We start from the raw sequence: 25,455 nt of genomic DNA on the forward strand, positions 1-25,455 counted from the left end.
AGTATATCAATTGCGGAAATTTAAGATAACCAAACAAAGATTCAGCTAGCAGACAAAGTGTTAGCTTTCACACTAAATAAATCATAATATATTTCTTTATTGAAGGTGGTATAGAAACGAGAACCATCCAAAAAAGAAAAAAAAAATAGAAATTGAAAGAAAGTCCTTTCGCCACCATTTATGAATGGCGTTTTCTTTGAGATAATATATAGATATAGACATTCAGTTTTTTAAAAAAATTGCTGACACCCTTTAGATACAACATTTTATGACGTTTTTTACCCCAAAAATATTTTGTGGTGGTTAAAAATTACGTAAAATAACATGTTTTTTAGGGCGTCGCTACAAAATGTATATCTATGTTATTTGCGTTTTGTTTATGATGCATTCTAAGGAGGCTGCTCTCTATACAAAAGGGTGTGACAAAGCATATTAATTTCTCAACTTAGTGATAAGCCTAACAAAAACAAGAAAGTAAGCACGTCTATGATCCGCAGTCTTAGTCTTTGACTTATTTTCAAAGCAAACGTGCATCAATTTCTGAATAATTGAAACGGTTTCTGTCGAGTAAGAGTTAGGTGATATGGTACTTTTTTTAATTTTTTTGGTTACAGATGATATTAAATTGCATGAATAATGCATCAAATATAATGGTTCATATAAAACCTTATTTCATAAAAAGAGAAAGTGCTTGGACTTCAAAATACAGACATTATCCAAAATACTTACTATAAGAAGAGAATAGTTTATTCCAATTATAAAAGGGGTAAGGAATTTCTCTCCTTTGATTAAAATATACCGTTCAAATCTAGTTAATTGGAAAAATAATTTGGTGAGTTTTGCCCATTGAATCAAGTTATGGTCAAAGATAGAAAGGGACTAAACATCAAATGCACGGACAGAAGAAAGGAAAAAGAAAAACAGATTACTACAACCATTGTCCTCAAACATCCCTATAGAAACAACCACCATAATCTTATCGGAAGGAAGTTGTTTTCTCCACGTTGGCAAACCCGGAGTGAACATAATAATAATTTTAAAAATACTTGTCTTAATATAGAAATAAAATATAATGTTTTCTATTTTACTTTCCAGAAAAAAAGTATATCATAAAAGACTTTTTTTTTCAAAAATATAACAAAACCTCAAATATCTAGGATAGTTTAGTTAACAACAAATGTTGAGTGTGCGGGAAGAATTCCGAGATTCGAATCCTGCACAATATCATATCAATTGTGATTAAATCTCAAATTCGGAATAGCCGCATATGAAAATGATTGAATATCATATGGTTTACACTGAAGAAAGTCTCATTTATGTTACTTGCATATTATTTAGAGTCTATTTGTTTTACCATTCATTTTGAAAACATATTTAGTCAATCTACCTCCTCACATCCATTTAGTCTTAGATACAGCACAGAAATTAGCTATTTGGCATTCCAAGAAGCAAATTATGATTGAATGTACCAATGGATGGAAACTCAAACAAAGAACAACTATCAATTAAGAACCACTATAAAGAATAATGCATAAATTTTTTATTGACATTATTGACTCCACTTAGTTAAACTAACAAACAAATCAATTGAAAATCATTTGTTACAGCAGCTTCTCATCGACTTGAGAGAACAAGAAGATTTTCTTTAAGGTAGGTGCCAAAAGAAGAGTGTCCTTTTTGGCTAAAGTTCTACCACCCCATGGCTAGTGAAAAGAGCTGATGGCTAAACAAAACAAAGTGAGAGTGCTCCACCACTACACAATCAAATCAAGAAAGGGCCCCATTCTTATAAGTTCATTGAACTTGATTAATTAGATCATATATTCCTGGTCGCGTTGCACCATACAAGAGGGGAAATTACTTGTTATAACAAGTTTATATACCTGTCGTAAAAAAAAAAAGAATTTTACAAAAACACCCTTCTCTACCTCTGTCCCCCATCATTCGTCGATCATTTTCATCTCCGACGACCCAACCACCGTCAAACCCAGATTCCAGTTGGTTTGCCAGCAACCCTCAAATTACCCTTTTTCTGTAATCTCATTACTTCCTTTAGCCATTTCAACTTCTTGATCATACATGCAAGGAATGTCAAAGACAACGTTTTCATATTATGGGTTTTACTTCAATTCAATGTTTGCCTTGTGAAAAGTTATAAACTTTACATATTATTTTGTGGGTATAATAGTGGTTTGTTTGGGGAATTTTTCTACAGTCGAGAAGATGGGTCGTTTGGTGTATTTTGATAAGTTGCAGACTTACAGTTTGCAGGTTGAAAAGGAAAGAGAGGAAAAGTGGTGAAGGGGCTTTTGTGTCATATCCAAATTAATATTTAAATATATTAAAAAGTTACTTTACAACATTCACCAGTTGTCAGTTCCCAATCTCACCACCTTACTCAGATCCAACGCCTATAACAAGTGTTGCATCGGTGCATGATTTAAAACGTAGTGCACCTAAGACACCGCTTATATTCCTATACAAGAAAAGTTGTCAAGGAACAAAGTGGCATATCCGCTATCATAATAGACGATGGAGTGTATGATTGAAAATCAGTTAGATTTTCACCTTGGAAGAAGAAGTGACTTTCTGAGGTGAAAATTAGTTTTTAAGCGATGAAAAGTGATTTTAAAGGTGTACCGGTATTTCCAAACACGTAAAAAAATGTTGGGGGAGATAGGGACCAAAGGACCAACACCAAATACCACAAATTTTTACCAAAAACATTGCTATTCGGTGATATCTCTTATATTGTATTTACTTAACTCATTCTTAACTAATACAAGACTCTAACTCATTTGAATTCTCAACATTCTCTCTCTTAAATGTGAGTCACCACTCACCACCACATTACCATGCTCCCTCTTCAACGAAAACTATCCAAACTTGCGCTGCCATTTACATCATCCCTACTTTAATGAGACACAGCCCCTAACCACCACATTGTGAGGAAAACTTTAAGGGAGTGCAAAGGCTTGAAAACCCTTTCCAATAAGCCAATACCAAAGACCACCAAGAAAAATTTGCATACGACATCTTTACCCAAAACCTTAAGGTATTGGGTTCATGAGTCATATCTCTTATATTATCTTCACGTCTCCCATTCTTAACCGGCTCTAACTCACTTGAAAAGAAAAAACATACAATTCTACCTATGAGCAATGCAAATAGAGAAACTACGATATCAAGTATTGGGGAACAACCTAAGTAATAGGGAGGCCAAAAGTATCCAACTCAAGGATTTGGTTTGGCATTACTTGCATTATTTATGAACTTGGTGTTTCAAATGACACATCACACAAGTCATGGGAGGCCTAAAACTAGAAGGAAAAAAAAATTATGCCTTAATTCCCCCCCCCCCTCTTCATAAAATTAGTTTTAGGAGACGATAATTTATTTCCCATTCAAATTGAAGTCATGAACAACTATTTACAAAGAGTTCCAGTTTACATATTATAAGAGCATAGACACCAGTTACTCTTTAAGCCAGTCCAGATCAAAGTGCTGCTCTGATACTTGAATATGAACACTTGCATTAGCCTTCTGAACATCTTTCCAGATACCAAATACCTCATCATCACATATTACAAGCCTCAGAGACTGCAATGAAATTGCAGACTTTGGTACATTCCTAATCATGGAGCATTCCCTCATGTCGATCTTCTCCAAGCTTACTAACCTACCAATCTCTTCAGGGAAGCATGACAAGCTAACACATTGAGAAATGTCAACATACTTCAATCTAATCATGTCACAGATGCTAGGAGGAAGTGTTTTCAGATTTGGACAAGCGTAAAAGCGAAGGATCTCTAGGGACCTCAGCGCGCCCAGTTCAACAGGAAGTTGGATCAAACTGTGGCAGTTGGTGACACTCAAAGTCTGGAGTGAATGCAAACCACAAATACTTGGGGGCAACTCAGTCACATCATCACAATGATCAAGAGTAAGCTCGGAGAGGTTAGGGAAGACTCTGGCCAGGTTTGCCTCTTTTTCATTCAAACTATTGTTAACCTTACAGAGGACTATGAATAACTTGCCCAATTTTTCAAAGAAAAATCCTCCAAACTGGGGGATGGAAACTTTTTCAAGCCAGAGGCTCCTCAAGTTGAACAAATTCTGTAAAACTGAAACATTGTGAAGGCAAGCATATGATGCACTGTGGTTTATTACTATCAGTGCCCTCAAATTTGGCATTCTATCAATAAAGGGTGGTAAAAAGTATTCACTGGATGTGAAATTAATGATCAACACTTCAGCCTTGGGAAATTCCAGTTTACACCAGTCCAATTCTTTCATTTCACCTGTAATGTGAAATTCATCATAAAGATGAATGAATGAATGGCTGAACAAGCAAAGTAAAAGATAATGTAATGGGAGAGGGATTGGCATATACCTGTGTGAATCGAAACAATCTGAGCCTCAAATGGTCTGTTCTTGTGTCTCAACCACTCTTTAGGGAGTCCATTCTCTCGTTTTGGCATAACTAACCGCCGGCGTTCATTTACTCTCGCATGGTTGCTCAAATGAAGAGCAAGGTCTCTCAACACATCATGTTGAGTAATTGAGATCTCAAAGCAACTGCTATACATGCCACCAGCACTGGTAGATCAAATTAACAAAAGGGTTTTAGAACACCAGAAAATTATCTAAAAAAGTCAGTGAAATGCTTTCAAGTTGCATACCGTGCTTCTTTCACCAAGGTGAGAAGGTTTTTATTTGAGAGCTCAACAACAATAGCAAAAGCATCCTTTTCATCAATATCATGGATTTCAACCCACATATTGATGAGAGCATCCATGGGAATTTTTTTATCCTCAGGAAAGGTACACAGGTCCAAGAAGCACTCTTTGATCATTTCTGGTAGGTAGTTGATACTGATAGCCATTCTATCAATCAGATGCACTTCATGGGATTCACCTATGCTTAGCCCTCGAGACAGCCTGTTTTTCACACTTGCCCAAAACATTTCAGTTTGATCTCGCAACGAAGCTCCAATCACTTTAAGAGCCAGTGGAAGCCTTTCACACTCACTCACAACCTGTTTGCCATTGAAAACAAGAAATGATGAAGGAGTGTAAAGTCTACAGCACTGTACTTTAGGTAAATCACACACTCAATGTGCAGGGACAAAGTTCATAACTTCTATCATGAACCAATTATCCCAAAAGCTTAAACTATTGGCTAAAGGACACATGATGATTTTATATTATATTTCTAACAACTGCAAACCATTACCTGCTTGACCAAATTCTCATTAGCACCAGAAGGGATTGATTTCTGTCCAAAAGCATGATGACAGAACAAAGAGAGAGCATTCTCTTCACTCAGAAGTTCTACATCATAAGTGGCATTGAAAATTGTAGGGAATTGGAACCTGGACACCACAACAAATTTGCAACCTGGTATTCTACACACAAGCTGCTCCAGCGCGGAGAGTGACCAAACATCATCCAGAACAATCAGGGTTCTTCGAGGTTCACTCTTCCATTCAAATTGTGGCATCCGCTGAGGAACCACATAATTAGGATCCAAGCTCGCGTTCCCCATAATATACCCCCAAATCTTCGTTCTCAACTGCTCCACATTTGGTGATTGCGAAACAGTCAGGAACAAGATCCTCTTATTGAAATAACCTGCAACAATAACAAACTGTAAACATAAAACTTTTGAATTGAAACACTTCCTCACAAAAGGAAACTATAAAAGAAGAAGACAAACTAAAATCAAATCCTTTCATTATAGTACAGTAATCTTGCCATATCTAAACTAATAATCAAGCATTAAGAACTAAGTAACCTTAACAATTAATAATTTACTTTTAAATCATCACACTTCATTTCATAGAAAACAATTAAGAGTTACCATAAATTATGAACCCCACATGATAATGAATAGCATATTTGGATCAGCTTCTCTTTCTGAGGATCAGAAGCTACTCACAGAAGCTTCTCGGCATAATTGATTTTGGTTTTAGAATCAATCAATTGTTTCAGAATTTCCATACATGAATATGTTGTTGTGTGTTCAAAAATGATTAATGAAGATGAATTGACAAACAAGAAAAGAGGAAGTGATTGATATTTGATTGCTTACATCGAACTTGTTCATCTCTGCAAACCTCTTTTGCAAGAGTGGTCTTCCCAGACCCACCAATCCCACAAATCCCAACAACCCAAAGATCATTTCTTCCAACAACCATCTCCTTAACCTTCATCTTCCCCAATTCCAAACCCACACCCAACAAATTCCCAGAACCACCATCAACCCACAACGCTTCACTCTCCTCCACACTCCTCACAGCCTCCTCCACCCACCCACCCCCACCAACCCCAATCTTCATAGCACCAAAGTACCTCTCCAACCGCATATTCGAAGCCTCAACCCGGTCAAACCGCTCAGCCATCTCGCACCGGGCATGAAGCACATCAGCCAAGATATGAGCCTGCATGGGCCCCTGAATAAACCGTGACACGTTCTTCTCAAGCCTCTCCATCTTCTTCGCCAGCTGGAGGTTCCGGTAAACATTCCACCGCCCGGAGGAGAGAACCTTGTGAGAGAGCTCGACGCCGGAGCGGAGAACCTCCGAGAGGCGGTCGAGCTGAAACTGCCGCGGTGCCGGAAGCTCGACGCCGGAGTATTTGATCTCCTGGATGGTGGGGAGGAGGTCGTTGATGTAAGTGATGAGTTGATCGGCGCTGGCTCTGCATAGGAGGGACTTGCGGGAGATTGTTATGAGCATTTTGAGAAGCTCCGTCGCAATCTCGCCGGCGAAGAGGTCAGTCAGAGCCATTGGTTCTAGTCTCCGAGCTGAGTGAGCTTCCTCTGTTTTGTTTTGCTACTTTCTTTCTTTGTGAAATTTCCTTCGAGTCTTCCTTATAGAATGTCACAAGACTTAACTGTCACTGTCACTGTCACTGCCACTGCAACTTCCTACTGAGTTTCTGAATTGCCTATGATGCCTTGATATGCTGTCACAGACAGTCCCCACTTCCTATAATGTTTGGTCTGATTTTATTGAATAGTGTTGTGTTGTCGTCTCATTTTCACATCTATTTTTCGTAAATAAGAAAAGAAAAGAGAAAAATGAATTATGATGTGATAAAAAATGTAGTGAAATAGAAAAAAAAATGTGTGAAAATGAGATGAAAAAAAAAAAAGTGAAGTGTGAATATCTTATAACTCGATTTTATTCCTTCATCATAGTATAGTGTGAAAATCATTCATTCCTTTGACAATTGCCTCTTGTTTAGCTTCGGCCATTTTGTCATGTGGTCTTGCCATACTATTTGACTTAATTGCAGTTTTGTCCCTATGTTACATTATTATGCAAATGAAACCCGTAAACTTTGAAAATCCCAATTTTAGTCTTCCACGTTTATTGGGATTTTTTTCCAAGGTTTTGGATTGTTTATTTTGGTTTGGGATTTTTTCTATTTTGGATTGATGGTGGTTGAGAAGAGAAATGTGAAAAATGGATTTTGGGATTTTGTGGAAGAGGAGGAGAGAATTGAAAAAGTTTTTTTTGTCTTTTTTATTTTAATAAATTTTAGTAAGATGATGCGGAAATGAGAAGGAAATAAAGGAAGAAGAAAAAATTTATAACTAGCCTCATTAAACATGTTTCATTGTCACATAGGATAACGAGGTCATATGGCAAGTTGGTCGGACCACAAACTCTAACGAAGACTAAAAATGAGATATCTATATCTATATATATATAAAAATAAGGTTTTCTTCTAGAAAACCTATGCCACATGGCACTCTATGGTCAATTTTTTTCCCTCCAAAACAAACACATTATTGCATGATATTTTTTCCACCTGCTAAATAATTCGTCATTAAATTATAGTAATGACGAGAATCAAACACTTTATATTGCTTTTAATTCATTCAGAATAAAACAAAATGAATAGTTTTTTTTAATTAGAATGAAAACATGATTCAACATTCAAAATTTGATATATAATGATTTTTTCAATGATTTTTTAAATCAAATAATTAGAACTTTTTCCAGCACAAACGTCACTTTTAATTTTTTTCACATCACGTCTATTTTTTATTTTTAATACTTATTCTTGCCGCTTTTCTGATCGGTTTTTTTACAATCACATTGACTCAAAAAAATATTTTTTTTACGAAATTCTTAATATCTTCTATTTTATTCTTACCCTACCCAATTTAAAACCTAACAATAAAATAGTATTCTCAACCACTCCAGCATTTTTGAAAAAAAATGTAAAATAATATTAACTCAACAAATTTTTTTTTTTGAAATCATGAATATATTTTATTTTATTTTTACCCTATACAATTTGAAATCTATCAATAAAATAATATTTTTTGTTAATAATATAATCATATTTGTTTTTTAATGAAATCTTACACATGTTTTATGTTACTTTACCCTAATTTTTTTGTGATGTTTCAAAATTCAGTTTCAAATTTGACTTTCACTTATCCTTGATATATTCATCATTTTCTTATCAGAGATTGCTAAGCATTTAAATAAATATTTGTATACCAAATAAATATTATTTTTTAAATTTACAGAATCAGTATTTCGTAATTCTTATTTTTAATAAAAAATGTTTTTTCTTTCTATTTTTTTTTTGTTACAAAGAGGAAAAACTTTCGATGTAATTTAATACTTAACATGTTTTTGACAAATATATTCAACTTCTTTCTTCAGATAAGCAACAAAAAAAAAAACTTCTTTCTTCAGATTTCTAATTCTTAAAGATAGTATGATGATCAAGGTTATTGCATCAATTCCTATCTACTACATGTCAATATTCAAAGCTCCGGTGGGTGTAGTGGGAGAGTTTGAAAAGCTGATGCGCTCCTTCCTTTGGGGAAGCTTAGAAGGGAACCGAAAGATAGCTTGGATTGCTTGGGAACAGATTTGCAGGAACTCGCAGTTGGGAGGTCTTGGTATTGGTTTTCTGGCGTGGAGGAACAAAGCCTTACTCTTGAAATGGGCTTGGCGATTTGGGAGAGAAAGGGATTCTTTTTGGAGACAAATGGTGTGCCATAAGTATGGGTGGGATGAGAATTTGTTGGTCTTGCATCTAGTGGTGGACAGATTCAACATGTGTTCAACGGTGTTTCAAGACATTCTCAAAGTGCTATCGGAAGACACTATTCTAGCCAAAGAGTTTCGCGATCAGATTCGATGTGTAATTGGACCGGGTCGATCGGTGCGATTTTGGCTAGACCCATGGGTTGATTCTGCCCCTCTCCATATATCTTTCCCCCGAATGTTTGCTCTATCTAATAACAAGAATGCTTTAATTAGTGAGGTGGGACACAACCAAGGGCGAAAATGGAACTGGCAATTGGAGTTTCGTAGAGAGTGTTTTGGATGGGAGAAAGATGAGGAAGGAAGATTTTATGCCACTGTGAATTCATATCTGCCTAGTGCTGGTCGAGATGTAATCCTATGGATTGGTGATCATAAAGGGCTATTCTCAGTCAAAGCTATTTGCGAAGCTATGGAATTACGCCTCTTATCTCCTTTGCCTGGTGTTTGGAACATTCCTAAACGACTCCGCAAAATTATTCCACCAAAAATATCATTGTTTCTTTGGCAAGCGGTTTATAATAAAATTGCTGTCAAGAGTAATCTAGTGGAAAGGGGTATGACATTGGAAAATGAAGGGCGTTGTAGTTTGTGTGGTTTGGTAGTAGAATCAGTAACACATTTGATGTTAGCTTGTGAGAAGACCTACCCTTTATGGTATGGTGTACTTCACCGAGAGGGGGTGACATGGTGCTACCCGAGGACCGTTATAGATTTACTGGATGAGTGGCCAGAACTAAGGGCAAAATCTGATACTGGTCTATGGGATTTGATTCCTTATTCACTTTGCTGGTCTATATGGCTAGGACGTAATGATCTTATTTTTCAAGACAAGGAATTCAATTTGGAACAGATATGGGACCTGCACATTTCTCGGATTGCTTGGTGGATTAAAGCTTGGTGGCGGGAGTGCCCGTACAGTAGCAGCGATTTCCTATTGAATTTTGAGGAGATTAGATTGAAACCTCCAAAGATTAGAAGTCGCAGCAATCATTGGACACCACCACCCGCGGGGACTCTTAAATTCAATGTCGATGGCTCCTCACATGGTATGCCGGGAAGGAGTGGCATTGGAGGCATTCTTAAGGATTCAGAACGCCAAACCAGAGGTATTTTTTCTAAAGCTACTGGGGACCTTTGGGCTTATGAGGCTGAAGTGAAAGCAATCCTTCATGCTCTCATGTTTTGTCACCAATTTCAGTTGAGGCACATCTTAATAGAGAGTGATTCTGCATTAGCTGTAGGATGGGTCAATAACAAGGTTAATAGGCCTTGGAAGGTAATTCAAGACCTCAACTTGATTGACTCATTATGTGTTGAAGTTGATTGCTTAGGGATATCTCATATTTTCAGAGAATCAAATCATTTGGCTGATTATCTTGCTAAGACAGGATGCTCTATACAAACTGAAATTTGGGCTATGTTGAGGAACTGAATACAATCATTGAGTAGCTGATTTCTCACTGATATGTTGAGGCATAATTATCTGGAATCAGATTTCTGTCTGAGGCATTTTTTACCGGTTTTCTTTTCGGTTATTTAGCTGTACTGAGTTGGTGATCTGAAGTGAAATATATGGCATTTGGTTCAAGTTTTCTTGGTGCAGATTTCATGTATTTCTTTGCTACTATTTAGCTGGGGAGCTGCTACATTGAGGCATTATTATAAGCAATCAGGTTTATATCTGATGTGGCAATATGGCTTTGGTTTGGTGCAGTTTTTATCTGTTTTACTTATGGTTTTTCTGGCTGCACGTGTGAGGTGATCTGAAGTGGAATATAGGGCATTTTGTCCAAGGTTTTGGTGCAGTTTTGTTTATGAAAATCACTGCTGCTATGCTGTTGGGGATCTACTACATGCTGAATTCATTTCAGCTCCTAGTAGCTAGGAGTCTTTCCTTTCTTTTGCTGGCAGTTTTGTGCCGTTTGTTCTCTAGTTTAGCTTTGGATGCCGTGATGTAATGACTCTATTGTTATTTATATATTTTTCTCTTCTTTCGAAAAAAAAGGTTTTGAAAGCATTTTAAAATCAGTTCGGAACGTTAGGAAACGTTAAATTTCCATTAAATAAATAGATGGTTCATTTCAAATACCAAGATATTTTAAACTTTAAATTTCAAACCAATAAACAAAAGGGTAATTCAAAATTCAAATACAATAAACGTGAATAAGAGTTCAAAAAAAAAAAAAAACGTGAATAAGACATGCTTAGTTATGAAATTTTAAATCTCCATTAAATAACCACAGTGTGGAATTTTTAGAATTATTCTTTAATTATATGTTTTCTACAAATAATCATGTATATATGTATAATCACGTATCACAAAACCAACATGTTTCTTTCTCAACGGTGAAAAATAAATGAAATGATCCCTCTCCTTTTAGCTTTACAAATACATTTATCTTTTATGGTTTGTTTCTTCCACCTTTGTTATGCCATCATTTCAAAGGCTTTCCCAAGTACTCCATCTTTGTCCTCTTCTGGTGTTATATAATGAAAGAATAAGATGATCAATTGTTCTAATCCCTTCTTGACACTCTTTCTTTCAGACTAAGGTTTTCTAAATTCGTGCAAATAGATGGCAGAAAAGCTTGAATTATGTTTTGGTCGTTGACACTTTCACTGAAAAGGTTGGATACATTGAGAGGGTTGATAAGAATGCATTTTCAAGATGGATGGAGAGGTGAGTTTGTTTGCAGGAAATCAGTTATTTGTATTTTTTATATTTTAGCTTTACATTTCACATTCAAAATAATCTCTCTCCCTTTATCTTCACAAATATGTTTATCTCTCGTGTTTTTTATATTTTAGCCACCAGTTTCAAAGGCTCATCCAACTCCATTTTGTCATCTTCTGTTCCAATCCCTTCTTAATCCTCTTTGTTTATTTAGGACTAATGTTTTCTAAATTGATTTTGCAAATTGATGGCAGGAGAGATTGGATGATGGTTCTTTCGTTGGCACTTTCCATGAAAATGTTGGATACATTGACAGGGTTGACAAGAATGCATTTGCAAGATGGATAAAGAGACGAGTTTGCTTGCTGGAAACCGGTTTTGTGCGCTTTTAATATTTTAGCTTTGCATTTCACATTCGAAATCAATTTGATTAATTACGTTATTTTAAAAAAATTTCGAACATTGTAATTTGTAATCAATTTGAATAATTTTTTTATTTCAGATTATTCCAATCATTGAAAATTCCTTAATTAAGCTATGAATTAAAAAGAAATTCTCCAACATTAGTTTTTTTACTTATTAATCATCATAATTATTTCGACTAAAAAAATTGAATTTTCTAATTTACAGCATCATTATTTTTTATTTTGACTTTTTCGAAAAAAATTCATAAACATATATTTTACATATATTTTAAAAAAATATTCTCACAAATTTGACCCTTTTTAAAAATGCCAGTATTTATTAACTTTGACTGTTTAGCCTCTTCGTTTTCTCTCCTGGAGCTGGTGTGTCTCTTTGCGTGTCTCAATTGTTTGATTTCCCCAAAAAAAAAAGTGCATTGTTGGTCTCAGACTCTCAGGTTTGGAGAGACTATTTAATTTTTACCATGTGTATCATCTTAAAGGTTCGGGATAACAATGTTTTTTCCTCCAGTTATCAAGTTATTTCTCTCGCTTTGTTTATGTCTAAACTTTATATTGCTATATAAATACATTTTGATGGACTTCAATTGCAAATGTCCTCATTCTTTTCAGGTTAAGTCGCTCTTGGTAACTTAATGTTGATGACTCCTTCATTCAATCCCTCTCTTCTTTTATTTTATTTTTTGTGAATTTTTTATTTTTTTATAGAGATTTTTACTCCTTACCCTCTTCTTATATTTCTTTTTTCTAGGTGATGGAATGCGGCAAATCATGAGGTGGTTTATGGATTTGGATCCCCTCATGTGTTAATTTCACATGATCATGTCATGTGAAAGATATGGACCTTTAATTTCTTTCTTTAATGAAATCTAATGGTTAGTACTCCCTCTGTCCCTAATTATAAGCTAAAGTTGTAAAAATCACGCTTATTAAGAAAGTCTTAATTGATGCATTGATTTTCAAAAAAAAGTACAACTTTCCATGACTACCCCTATTTAAGATAACATTTTTTAATCACTATACTACTAATAGTGCTCCACTACCAATAATTGCAAGGATAAATATGTAAAAAAATATTAGCTTTTACAACTTTAGCTTATATTTAGTGACAAAACATAAGTCACAACTTTAGCTTATAATTAGGGACGGAGGGAGTATTATTTTTCACACAATTTTAATTTTCTCTCTCCATATATCCATTAAAGGCCCATATTTCATTAAAATAAAATTAAAGGTTGAGATATTCACATGACACGGCCATGTGAGATCAACACATGAGAGGATCCAAATCCGTGGTTTATCCATGGTTGTCTGTATAATGGAATAATCCTAATGTTCACCTTGCTTTCTCAACTAAAAATGGTTATGACTAGATCAAAGACAAAATTTAAAGAAGGGGAACAAAATCTAAAAGACTATGTACATGTTTAAATCCACGCTAGATAATTGTCGTGAAGGCAAAACCATGTCGTAGGTCGCAGTCATTAGCCCTTTTCTCGATCACTAGAAGCGACGTCCAGGATTAGAAGAGTCCTTAAATCTGATCTTCAGCGTTCGCCTCTCGGACGTCGGTTTCCATGAACATTGTCATCTCGATGGACTCTTCCGAGTTTCGACAACGAGTTTGGATGGTGGAGTGAGGGCGTGGATTTTCAATTGGAAAAAAATGAAAATAAAAGATAAAAAGAGGGAGGTGGCAATGGTAGTAACCGAAGGAGATGGGACCATAAAAAATATTATAATAAAGTAATGGCATGAAAAATTTAAAAATTGGGAATGATAAATCCCTTGAACCATCAGAACTAAAAAATAGTAAATGTGTCGCTTGGAGTGTCAGAACTAAAAAATTCATTAATATATCTAGATATTGTCTTACTAATATAAAAGTTAAAAATAAAAAAAATTAACACTTAAATGAACATTCTACATAACTATAAGTTAACATTAAAATTATTAGACATTTCAAAAAAAAACATTAAAATTGTTAGAAGAAAAAACCTTCTAAATAATTTCATCATTTTTTCTAATTATTCAATAATTTTGCAAAAATACTACAATTATTTCTTAATAGTATTAGTGTAAAAATATGTTAATAGTTAAAAATATTATTCAAATATAATTTTTTATTCAAATTTTAATCATTAGAGAGAATTTTTTATCATAGCTTTTTTTCATTAAATCAAGTTTGTTGTTAAAAATGTAATTATTAAAAATAAATAGGTATTATAATTTTATCTTATTAAAAATTGCGCCCGTGCAACGGGCTACTGCACTAGTTTTCCTAAAATAGAGTGATGGTTTCCAAACTTCATTCCGACAAGGGACTAAAATTAGACCGAACCTATTTCATAGCATAGGAACCAAAAGCTTATTTTTTTAAGCTCATAAACTACCTTAAATACTTAACACTTGTCCATGTATTTTGGGTTTTAATTACACACCTATCTTTGTTTCCATCTTATTTTCATTTATTGTCTTTTTCTATCAAATCACACATAAATTTCTCATTAATATGCCCATTTGACTCAATGTGTAGATAAACGGATACATGGTTGTTCTCGATTAAGCAGAAATTTCACGTTCAAGCTCATATAAATATCAAGTATTTAAAAGATGTCCATGGAAAATAAATATGTTTTAAGCAAAAAAATCATATTTCTTATAAATGTTTCTAAATACAAATAGTTTCACTTTCAACGCACTTTTATCATAATTATTTTTTAAGAAAAAATATTCTAATCACAATATATTTTCTATTATTCAGGTATCTCCACATCTGAGAGTCGTGAAACTAATCCTCTTGAGACTCACAGATCACATTAAATAGATTAACATTTCCCTAGTTCACTTATCACTAGACAAACACCTTACTGATCCGCTTATATATATATATATATATATATAGGGATTATTATCAGATTGGTATTATATATGCATTTTCAAAATACTTTGAATAGAAAAAAAATAGCATACTAAAATAGAAATAGATAAACTACCTTTCAATATGTGGCATGATTATGTGGGATGACGGCATGATGCATGCCTTTGGATTTTTTTAATTTGATGATTAATTGAAACTTGTAATTCTGACCGTCCAGCATGTAGAGGAGTTCATCGTTCATCCTGTGATGCTTCTACATTACTGTCATTGACTCGTTTCTGAGTCACAATATCTGTTTCAATATTTCTCAACGATTGATAGTCCATTAGTTGTTTGTTTGATTAATAGACTATTTTTTTAAATAAAAAAATTGCCATAGTGAAAGAAATATTTTTCCCACATCAAGAAGGGGAAAATGACTGAAGTAAATGAAAAGAATCATGATAAATTAGAAGCAAATATTGCTTATGAGGATCAAGAATCTAAAGCTGAGGGATGACATTTAACTCGAAGATGAAGCTACTAGGTATTACATAAACTATGGTCTATGTCTGAGTTTTGGGAATTCCCAAAAAAAAATGACGGAAAAAAATGTATCTTACTCTATGATGTAGTCGAGCAATAAAGTATGTGAATAATTCAAAGAATATTTTGAAGTCAAATTCTACTACAAGAACACAATATAAGGCTAGATTGAATGCATGTATTAGTTTATATGAAACAGTTATGGTTTCAGTTGTTCTTGAGCAGTTGAGCTTACTTATGAACTAAGCCCCAACAAAAGCACGATATCTTAGATGGATGGTTGAATCCTTTGTTGAAGTGTGTTTAATTGTGTTGAATAGGTTTAGTGGTTTGTTGAAATTGGTTGAAAGGGGAGAGAGAGGGTGATTTTGTTGAAGATTTTAAACATGTTGAAAGAGCCTGCGGTGTGCCACGTGGCGCGAGGCCAGTGGCCACCGCAGGCGCGTGGCCTGCACGCCCAGACAAGGCGCGTGACCTGCCACGTGGCTGCCTCTGGTTGGTCCGTCCGGATTTCGTTTTTCCTTATCTTTTGAACTCAATTATTTCATAAAAAAAAATATTTTCTGAAAAAAAAAAATTATACCAAAATTCATGATTTTTTTTCTCTATAAATAGAGACTTGGTTCGTTTGATTTGGACACAGAAAAAAAAACCAAGTTTTTTCACTCTCTTATTATCTCTCTCACCATCTTATTTATCTATCTATTAGCATTTGTATTGAAATGGATCCCAACAATCCCCATTTCAACACCCAGAATTCTTCAAACAACCCATTTTACAACCAAAACCACAACAACTATGAAGATCCAAATCAAATTTCTTACCAACATCCTCAAAATCCCACCAATTATCAAGTCCCACATCAATTGTTCAACCAACGTCCTCAAAATCCAAACTATTATCAAGTCCCACATCAAATCTCCAACCAACGTCCTCGAAATCCAAACTATTATCCAGATCCGAATCAATATTCGTACCAACCTCCTCAAAACATACAAAATTTTAACCAATCATCAATTGTTCCAAACTCTCATCCATCTTATGGATCTGTGAGATATTCATCTCAAACACCTCAGTCTAGTGGTTATATGCCAGTGGTTCCTGAAAATTTTCCGAGTGTTGATGTACCGGAATTTCCGGAGTTTTCAACACAAGTCAATCTTGGTGGCGGGTCAGCTGATAATGAAGTCAATGAAATCACTCCTAAGAGCAAAAAAGCCCATTTACCCGCATGGAACACTGCACAAAATCTAGTGCTAATTAGTGGGTGGATTAATTGCGGAACAAACAGTGTTGTCGGAAGAAATCAGAAAGGAGAAACATTTTGGAGAGATATTGCTGAGTATTGTAATGAGCATTGCTCATTCGATCCTCCGCGCGATTGGGTTGCCTGCCGAAACCGTTGGAATTATATGAACACAAAACTGGGTAAATGGATTGGCGCTTATGATAGCGCTAAGCGTGAGAACCGAAGCGGTTGGTCGGAGGATGATGTTATCGCAAGAGCGCAGGAATTATACGCAAGTGGGAAGATTGGTCAATTTACTTTGATGGAAGAATGGCGCGTTCTCCGTGATCAACCACGTTTTTGTAGTCAGGTAGGAGGAAATAGTGGCTCGAGAAGTAGTGGATCTAAGAGATCACACGACAGTGGTGCAAGTGGCTCAAACTCTATAGGATCAATTCCTCGTCCAATGGGTAGGGAGGCAGCTAAAAAAAAGAGTAAAAAGAAAATTAGAGAAGATGCCGACGAGGTGGTGGACAAAGAGTGGGATTCTTATATCCATTTCAAGGAGAAAGAGCTTGAAAAATTGGACAAGATAGCATCGGTGCAAGCAGAGACTAACGAATTGATGAAAGAGAAGACTAATGCGATGAAAGAGAAGACTAATGCTAAGAAAGTTAGTATGTATCTAAAGCTAACTTCGGAAGAGCATCTTAGTGACCGTAAGAAAGAGTTGTTAGAGCAGTTGTCCAAAGAGCTATTTGGAAATTAATTTCAAGCGAGTCTTTGTCTGTATTCGGTCAAACTTGTCAGTGGTGTGAAGTCTGTAGTATTTGCTTTAATGTTTGCTTTAATAATTTTCAAGTGGTGACAGCTATGTAATGTTTGCTTTAATGTATGGGTAACTGTGTTTGAATATGTGCCACTCAATTCGAATCTTGTCCTTTTCCGATAATTAACTCTGGTTGATAACTTATTTCAAATCCACCAGTGGTGTCAAGTCTGTACTGTTTTCTTTAATAATTTGCCCGTGGTGTTAGGTCAGTAGTGTTTGACTTTTATGATTCTCGGGTAACTGTGTTTGAATATGTACCACCCAATTCGAATCTTGTCCTTTTCCGATAATTAACTCTGGTTGATAACTTATTTCAAATCCACCAGTGGTGTCAAGTCTGTACTGTTTTCTTTAATAATTTGCCCGTGGTGTTAGGTCAGTAGTGTTTGGCTTTTATGATTCTCGGGTAACTGTGTTTGAATATGTGCCACTCAATTCGAATCTTGTCCTTTTCCGATAATTAACTCTGGTTGATAACTTATTTCAAATCCGGCACTCAACCACCATTCAATGTACCTACTTATATGGACTCATAGATCCATTGATGTACCAATATCCCAAATCTCTTCCAATCTACTTCAAATTTCACAAAAAATGGATCCATCTGAGTGTCCTTTTGATCTTGCAGCATACATTCCAAGTAGTCAAATTGAAGAAGCTTATGTACTCAACCGATTTAGAGAGCGTCGAAGAAAAATTCGAGAAGATGCTGCACCTCGTAGTAGAAAATATCTCGGTAGAGATCATACAGCGGCAAACCAGAGGCTAATTGGCGACTACTTTGCCAATGAGCGTACATATGACGATGCAATGTTTCGTCGTCGGTACCGGATGCAAAAACATCTTTTCCTTCGAATCGTTGATGACCTTTCAAGAAGTGATAACTACTTCACCCAACGCGTTGATGCAGCCAATAAACAAGGTATATCACCCTTAGCAAAATGTACCACAACAATGCGAATGTTAGCATATGGTGTGGCAGCAGATGCGGTCGATGAGTACATCAAAATTGGAGGTACTACAGCATTGGAGTGTTTACGTAGATTCTGTAAAGGAATCATACGATTGTATGAGCAACAGTACCTGAGAGCACCAACCCAATAAGACCTGCAAAGAATACTACATGCTAATGACATGCGGGGGTTCCCAGGCATGATCGGGAGTATTGACTGCATGCACTGGGAGTGGAAAAATTGTCCTAAAGCATGGGAAGGTCAATTTACTAGAGGGGATAAGGGAACCACAACAATTATTCTTGAAGCAGTTGCAACTTATGACCTATGGATCTGGCATACCTTTTTTGGATGTCCTGGAACGTTGAACGACATAAACGTTCTAGATCGGTCACCAGTGTTTGATGACGTGGAACAGGGAAAGACTCCAGCTGTGAATTTCTTTGTGAATCAACGTCCCTATAATATGGCATACTATCTAGCCGATGATATCTATCCTTCTTATCCAACTTTCGTCAAAACGATTAGACTTCCTCAAAGTGAACCCGATAAGTTATTTGCAAAAGTTCAGGAGGGATGTCGGAAGGACATCGAACGTGCATTTGGAGTTCTTCAAGCTCGTTTTAAAATCATATGTGAACCAGCTCGCTTGTGGGACATAGATGACTTGAGTATCATTATGAGGTCATGCATCATATTACATAATATGATTGTCGAGGATGAACGAGATTCATATGCTCAACGTTGGACCGATTTTGAGCAATCTGGGGAAGGTGGATCTAGTACACAGCAACCATACTCGACCGAGGTTTTACCCGCTTTTGCAAATCATGTGCGTGCTAGATCCGAGTTGCGTGATTCAAATGTTCATCATGAACTGCAAGCAGATCTAGTGAAGCACATCTGGGCAAAGTTTGGAATGTCTCAGGATTGAAGATGATTTGTATCGTACTATTTACGTTATTTGTGTGTTGTGTGCTTAGTTTTCCCTTGTCTTGCATTTTAAGATATTGTGTGCTTAGTTTGTTATCTTGCATTTTATTTTAAGAAAATAAAATAAATTCTTGTATGCTTAGTTTGTTGTCTTACATTTTAAGTTAAAGAAAAAAAAATTATAGTCTATATTTTTTTAAAAAAAGTCTATATTTAAAAAAAAAACAAATTGTTAAGTGTTTATTGTTTTAATTTAAATCGATAATTGTAATTTTATGTAATTATAAAAATAAAAATATAAAATTAAATAAAAATGTGAAATAAAAAAGTGGTGGGGTAGGGTGAGTGGTGAGTGGTGGGGTAGGGTGTTGAGAGTTAAACAAAACCATTGGAGTGGGTAATTGTTGAAAGTTTGTTGAATTGGAGAGAGAAGATGATGTGGAGTGTTGGGAAGAGAAAAAGTGGGGTAGAAAAGGGTTAAACAAAACATTTTTTGTTTAACCATTGTATATGGTCTTAGATGCAACTAGAATTTGGAGTCCCATGAGATTGGAACTTAATGATCAAGCTTAATTAATGTAAATAGAAACTTCCGATCTTTTGTTGTTAAAGCAAATGGGTATGAGAATCTTACATTTGAAGAAAAAGATTGTAGAAACTATATAGACAAGGTAAGGTAGTTACTCGGGACATGAGATGCTTAATTCAAAACTAATTTGTAGAAAGGAAAAAAAGTCAATAAAATTCATCAAAATATTCTTACATCTGCGCAAAATTTCGTAGACATTCTTCATCATCCACATCCTTCGCATAATAAAATTGATTATTTTGTTTTAGCTTTCTACTAAATAATTTTGAATTGCTTCATCATCCAAAGTCATAGACGCCTTACCTTGTCAATTTAGTTTCTATAATCTTTTTTTCTCCAAATGTAAGATTTTCATACCCATTTACTTCCACCACAAAAGATCGAATGTTCCTACTTACACTAACTTCAAATCGATCAATAAGTTCCAATCTCTTTTTTTATATGGAGCTTTTTTTTTTGGTCAAAATATGGAGCTTCAAAATCTTGTTGCATCTAAGATATCGTACTTTGTTGGGCTTAATTCATGATTATACTCAAGAATAACTCTTGAAACCAATTGTTTCATATGAACTAACTACATGGATTCAATCTAGCCTTACATTGTGTTTTAGTAAGAGTTGGATTCAAAAAATTCTTTGAATTATTCACATACTTCCTTGCTCGACTACATCCTACGGTAAGACATTTTTTTTTCCATCATTTTCACTTTTGCGTATTTATTTTAGAAATTCAAAAACCCATACATCATGCATAGTTCGTGTAATACCTGATAGTTTTATCTTCAGAGGTAAATGCCATCAAACTTTAAGTTCATCATTCTCATAAACTACATTGGCTGGCTTCTAGTTTATCATGACCTTTTTCACTTACTTCGGTAACTTCCTCTTCTTCATGTGAGAAAAATCCTTCTTTCACTGTTGCAAGAATTTTTTTTTAGAATTAGTTAATTAGTCAAATAAATAAACTAGTGGGCTATCAATTATTAATAAAAATCAAATCAAAACAAATCTTACTAATATTGGGACGTAGAAATGAGTTAATGACGGTGACGTAGTGGTAGCACAGGATAGGTGCACCTACAATGATTCAGAGGCCACCAAATGCAAAGGCAACAAGGTGGAGGCAAGGATGAACTCCTTCTCCACGATGCAACGTAACTCTCCACCACAACAAGGCTTCCACACAACTACAACATTTTCTAAATCAGAAAGTTTTAGGAGGGACTATAGTTCGTAACTCAGAAGGCCCTCTTCCACAAAGAAAGTGCAGCTCTCCTCTTGCAACGACGACTCAACTCACCTCTGCAATGAGGCTTCAACACAACTACAACAATATTTGAATCAAAAGGTCTTAGGCGTCGAAATTAGAAGGTTAAACGCAGAGGATTTGCTTTGCCATTTTTAATTTTTTTTTTATAAATATATTATTTATGAATCATAAATGACGTGATTGTGTTAGGTCGTGCATTTTTTTTTTTTTGAATAGCAGGTCGTGCATTTGGATCTCTTGTCATGTAGCATTTTGTATAAAATTTTGATACACCGTTTTTTTCCCAACTCATTTTTACCACGATTTATTAATATTAATCTCTTCTTTTCTTAACACATCACTTATTGTATTATTTCTTTTACTTTCATCTATTTCTCGGTAGTTCTTTTTGGTTGATCTTGAATTCTTGCTTATATACCCTAAAGTCCTCTGTCTGTCCTCACTAGCAGGCAAAGATGCGGGACAAAAAGTAAATTATGTGGTGCAATCCTTTACCCTAATGGTCTTCGTCCCCACTTGAAATCACTTCAATCATCAGCGAATTTTGCGACTTCAGTGTGGACAATATTGCGAAATACGAATACCATTATTGTTATAATTTTATTCAATTATATTGAATAATTTTTTTAATTATATTTAAAAAGTGGACATTACAAAAAAAATTAATGATAAATGCAAAATTTTCGCATGATAAAAGTTGTATAAAATTTGAACAGTTAGAGAATTTATGTCGATCTCTCAGGTAACTAGAAGAATAGAAGTATAGTGTTTTCTTTGAATTGAATTGACCTTAGTGGACGACCCATGTAAAAGAAAATATACGTCACCCACCCAACCATAAATGTTGACGGATTTTTATTAGTTATGGATCCAATTTGAAGAGGATAAATTAAACACCAAGAAACAACTCCATTACCAATTCAGCTCAGACTTAAATTGACAAGAAGAGGAATAGAATGAACAAGAAGAAAGTGCAACATTACCTCACAGAGAAGTCCAATAGGCACCTAAAATAGCTTTTAAAGCATGCCAATGATAATGGATGAGTTGTAATCAAGGCCGTGAAGGGAAATCAACGTCCTTCTCCTTCAAGTGCATCTTCTAATGCATGTAAATAATTGAAAAAATTGTTAATGCTATCTTATATTATTTACAAATAAATAAAAATATATCTTTACAGAAAGGATTGTAGGTATACCAATCATCAATAATTCTTTCATTTTGGCTATTGACTATTGAGTGATTATCAGGGTCAACAGCTAAACCTTCAAACGGCTGAGATATGTGTGACCTAGAGAATTCAGAATAGTGAATAGTGACATTCATAAGTCATAACCATAGTGGTCTCTATTTCACTAACTTGGTAACAAATTGTAATCACAAAGTACCAAGTCACCAAGTATTAGGACCCATTACCATAGTGGTCTCTTTTTATTGCTTTCTCGGCTACTCATCAAAAACCCAATTAGAGACACGAGATCGACGACCTACAAATCCTCCTTCAAGTTTTGAGTCAAGCAATTGGAGTTGTTTATTAACCCATGGAGGATCATTGTTACTCAGCCACAGAGCTTCACCAGTATCCTTGTGCTTAAAATCAGGCTGCTTTGGGTTTCGCTTGCGCTTTCTTTGATCCCACCACTCACTAGGATTGGAAAAAAACACTTGCCATAGGTAAAGCCTATTCTGATCATTTTGGATGCCAGCTTCATCTATATCTGATTATGGTGTGAAGAAAAAGAATACAGAACCACAGGTAAGACTTAAAAGCATGAAACTTTAAAAACTTAAGATCAATTAAGTAACCATAAAAATGATAAAAACAACTCCATCAAGAATGACGCATAAGCCTGTTCCGTGGTGTAAGCAAAGTTTATAGAAGAATATGAAAACAAGAACATTGTAGTAATTTATCCCAAATTATACGTAGCCAGACTTATATGGTTTCAAATGCATAACAACCCACCTTTAATACCACTTTTCAGAAAAAAGCGATTACAGCATAGTTACATGCTTACAAGTCAAACAAATTCTCCCACATACTCCTTTTACAATAAACTTGCTAGATTTAGAAAATCAGCATTCACCCTGATGTGGGTTCTTTTTCTCTTTACTTGAAAAGATTTGCTCATTCTATCAAAAGAAAACAAATACTGATCTGCACTTGTTCGGGCTAGAAGGTAAGATTTTAAACATGTTTGATTTCATGTTTGCAAGTGTTAAAATTGATTCTCTATTGCCATAATCATTTTGGGATGCTTGGGTGTTGCCTTTCACAATTGCCTCTAGAATCTAGATCCAAAATCAATTGTGAATGAAACTACAAATCAATCTTTAGTAGTGAACATAATCAAGTATGAAATTTCACAACATTACCGTACACAAACCTTTCCGTTTTCATAAATATATCCAAACTTAAATCACATAACTTTCAATCACTTTCACCATAATTAATTTTATCAAAATCAATTATATTTACAATTAATTCTAATAATGCTGATCCAAAATGCACTTAGGTAAATCATGTCAACATTACCAAACTACTCAGAGCAAGAAGTTTCAGTACACTTTTAAACAAGAATGATGATGACCAATGAAAACCAACTTGTATGACCATGAGCAAACCACACATACCTTCCTTAGGTTTTTCTTTCTCATGACCTTGATAGCCTGGCCTTTGAGCAACATAATTTAACTCCTTCACAACTAGCTATAGAGAAATAAATGTCAAATTTATACACAAGTACAAAAATAAACAAACAAATAAGTAAGCTAAAGCTAAAGTTCAATTGTAAGCATAACTAATCACAAGTTTAGAATACATTAAAATCATAACAAATACATTAAAACTCATGTTGTCCATGCAAGAATTACTCGCCAAAATAACCAAACTTGGAAATCGAACATTCAAAAATGATTCAAATTGCAAAGAAAAAGTAGAAAAAAGTGATGCACCTGAAATTTCAATTGAAGGTTCCCACTATCATCAGCTTTTGTGTAAGACCCCAAACAACCTGAAACATAAATAAAATCATTTGGTTTCAGGTTTTTGCTAGCAAATTCAGCTACACAGTTCCACATCATCAAAAGCACCCTGCAACAAAACACAGCACAAAATGTAGTTGTGGTTACAGATTCCAAAGCCAAAGCAACAAAAATTGTGAGTAAACGCCAAAAACTCACCGGAAAGAGGAGCTATTGGGTTGGTTGGATCTTCGAACATTGAGCAAAGTGTGAACGCCAAATTTACCGGTTTTAGAGTTCACGAGCTTCGGTTCGCGCGTGACGGAGCCAATGAAGGTAGCGGTGTTCTCCAGTTGCGGGGCCCACTTAATCGTCGCGGGACGCTGGAACTTGAGGGCGCGGCGGTAAACGGCGCTGGTACCCGGTACGACGGAGGAGGAGGAGGACGTGCTGAAGGGAAGAGAACATCTCTGTGGAGAAAGAGGGAAAGAAAATACGGAAGGAATTGGAATGGGTTTTGTGGATAAGAGGGGAAAATAGCGACGGAACGGTGTCAGTTTCATAGACTCCGGCGATCAAATTTTCCCGCCGGTGGTAAATTTTGAGGGTTTGATTTTGGTAGGGTTTGCACATTACGTTCTCTTTTTAAGTTTTTTTTTTGGGTTTAGAGTTCTTGGGCTGCTGAATAAGGCTCTGGTATTGCGCAAGTGCAAGCCCAAGAACAATCATGACTTATTTTTAGTAGTATAATTGCCAACACTCTTTTTTTTTACCTACATTTAAATCAATCAATGGCACAATAAAAAAAATCAATCAATGGAATATTGTTGTGAATAGTGTGTTAAAGATAGTGTTGCTATCATTTTCCAAATCTTGAGGTATATGGGTTCATTTCTTGCGCGTGTGTACTTCTTAAAGGGAATCAAAGGGTTGATTACCGCATCAGAATATGAATTTTGTTATATGAGATGTTTTGTGAATCCATGCATCAAAGTTAGTAAATAAAAGAAAAAAATAAGAGATACATAGCTCTTGATGATTTGAGCGAACGAAGCAATCACAACCTCGTCTCCTCAACCACAAGAATAGAATTAGAGCTT

General features: G+C 35.2%; 2 protein-coding genes across 7 annotated transcripts; both read right to left on the bottom strand.

The window, feature by feature from the left end:
* Positions 1-3,376: 3,376 nt before the first annotated feature.
* On the bottom strand, positions 3,377-6,929 carry LOC130717858 (probable disease resistance protein At4g33300). The gene is made up of 5 exons (XM_057568237.1): positions 6,094-6,929; positions 5,236-5,633; positions 4,683-5,038; positions 4,394-4,599; positions 3,377-4,301 (listed from the first exon to the last, which is right to left on the bottom strand). The coding sequence occupies exons 1-5, from the start codon at positions 6,788-6,790 to the stop codon at positions 3,475-3,477; spliced, it is 2,484 nt and encodes an 827-aa protein (XP_057424220.1). The 5' UTR covers positions 6,791-6,929; the 3' UTR covers positions 3,377-3,474.
* Positions 6,930-15,179: 8,250 nt separating this feature from the next.
* On the bottom strand, positions 15,180-24,955 carry LOC130720589 (protein OSB1, mitochondrial-like). 6 transcript variants are annotated; one of them, XR_009013183.1, is made up of 8 exons: positions 24,575-24,955; positions 24,347-24,485; positions 24,026-24,101; positions 22,808-23,109; positions 22,590-22,682; positions 22,375-22,489; positions 21,136-21,445; positions 15,180-21,036 (listed from the first exon to the last, which is right to left on the bottom strand). XR_009013183.1 is itself a non-coding variant. In XM_057571241.1 (4 exons), the coding sequence occupies exons 1-4, from the start codon at positions 24,916-24,918 to the stop codon at positions 22,838-22,840; spliced, it is 831 nt and encodes a 276-aa protein (XP_057427224.1). In that variant the 5' UTR covers positions 24,919-24,955; the 3' UTR covers positions 22,506-22,837. The 6 variants fall into 6 exon arrangements, 1 of the variants encoding a protein (XP_057427224.1); XR_009013182.1 differs by having other exon boundaries at positions 22,375-22,492; XR_009013181.1 differs by having other exon boundaries at positions 22,590-23,109.
* Between the last annotated feature and the right edge of the window lie 500 nt (positions 24,956-25,455).

The sequence above is a fragment of the Lotus japonicus genome, chromosome 5, assembly GCF_012489685.1.
Source record: "Lotus japonicus ecotype B-129 chromosome 5, LjGifu_v1.2".
NCBI classification, from domain to species: domain Eukaryota; kingdom Viridiplantae; phylum Streptophyta; class Magnoliopsida; order Fabales; family Fabaceae; genus Lotus; species Lotus japonicus.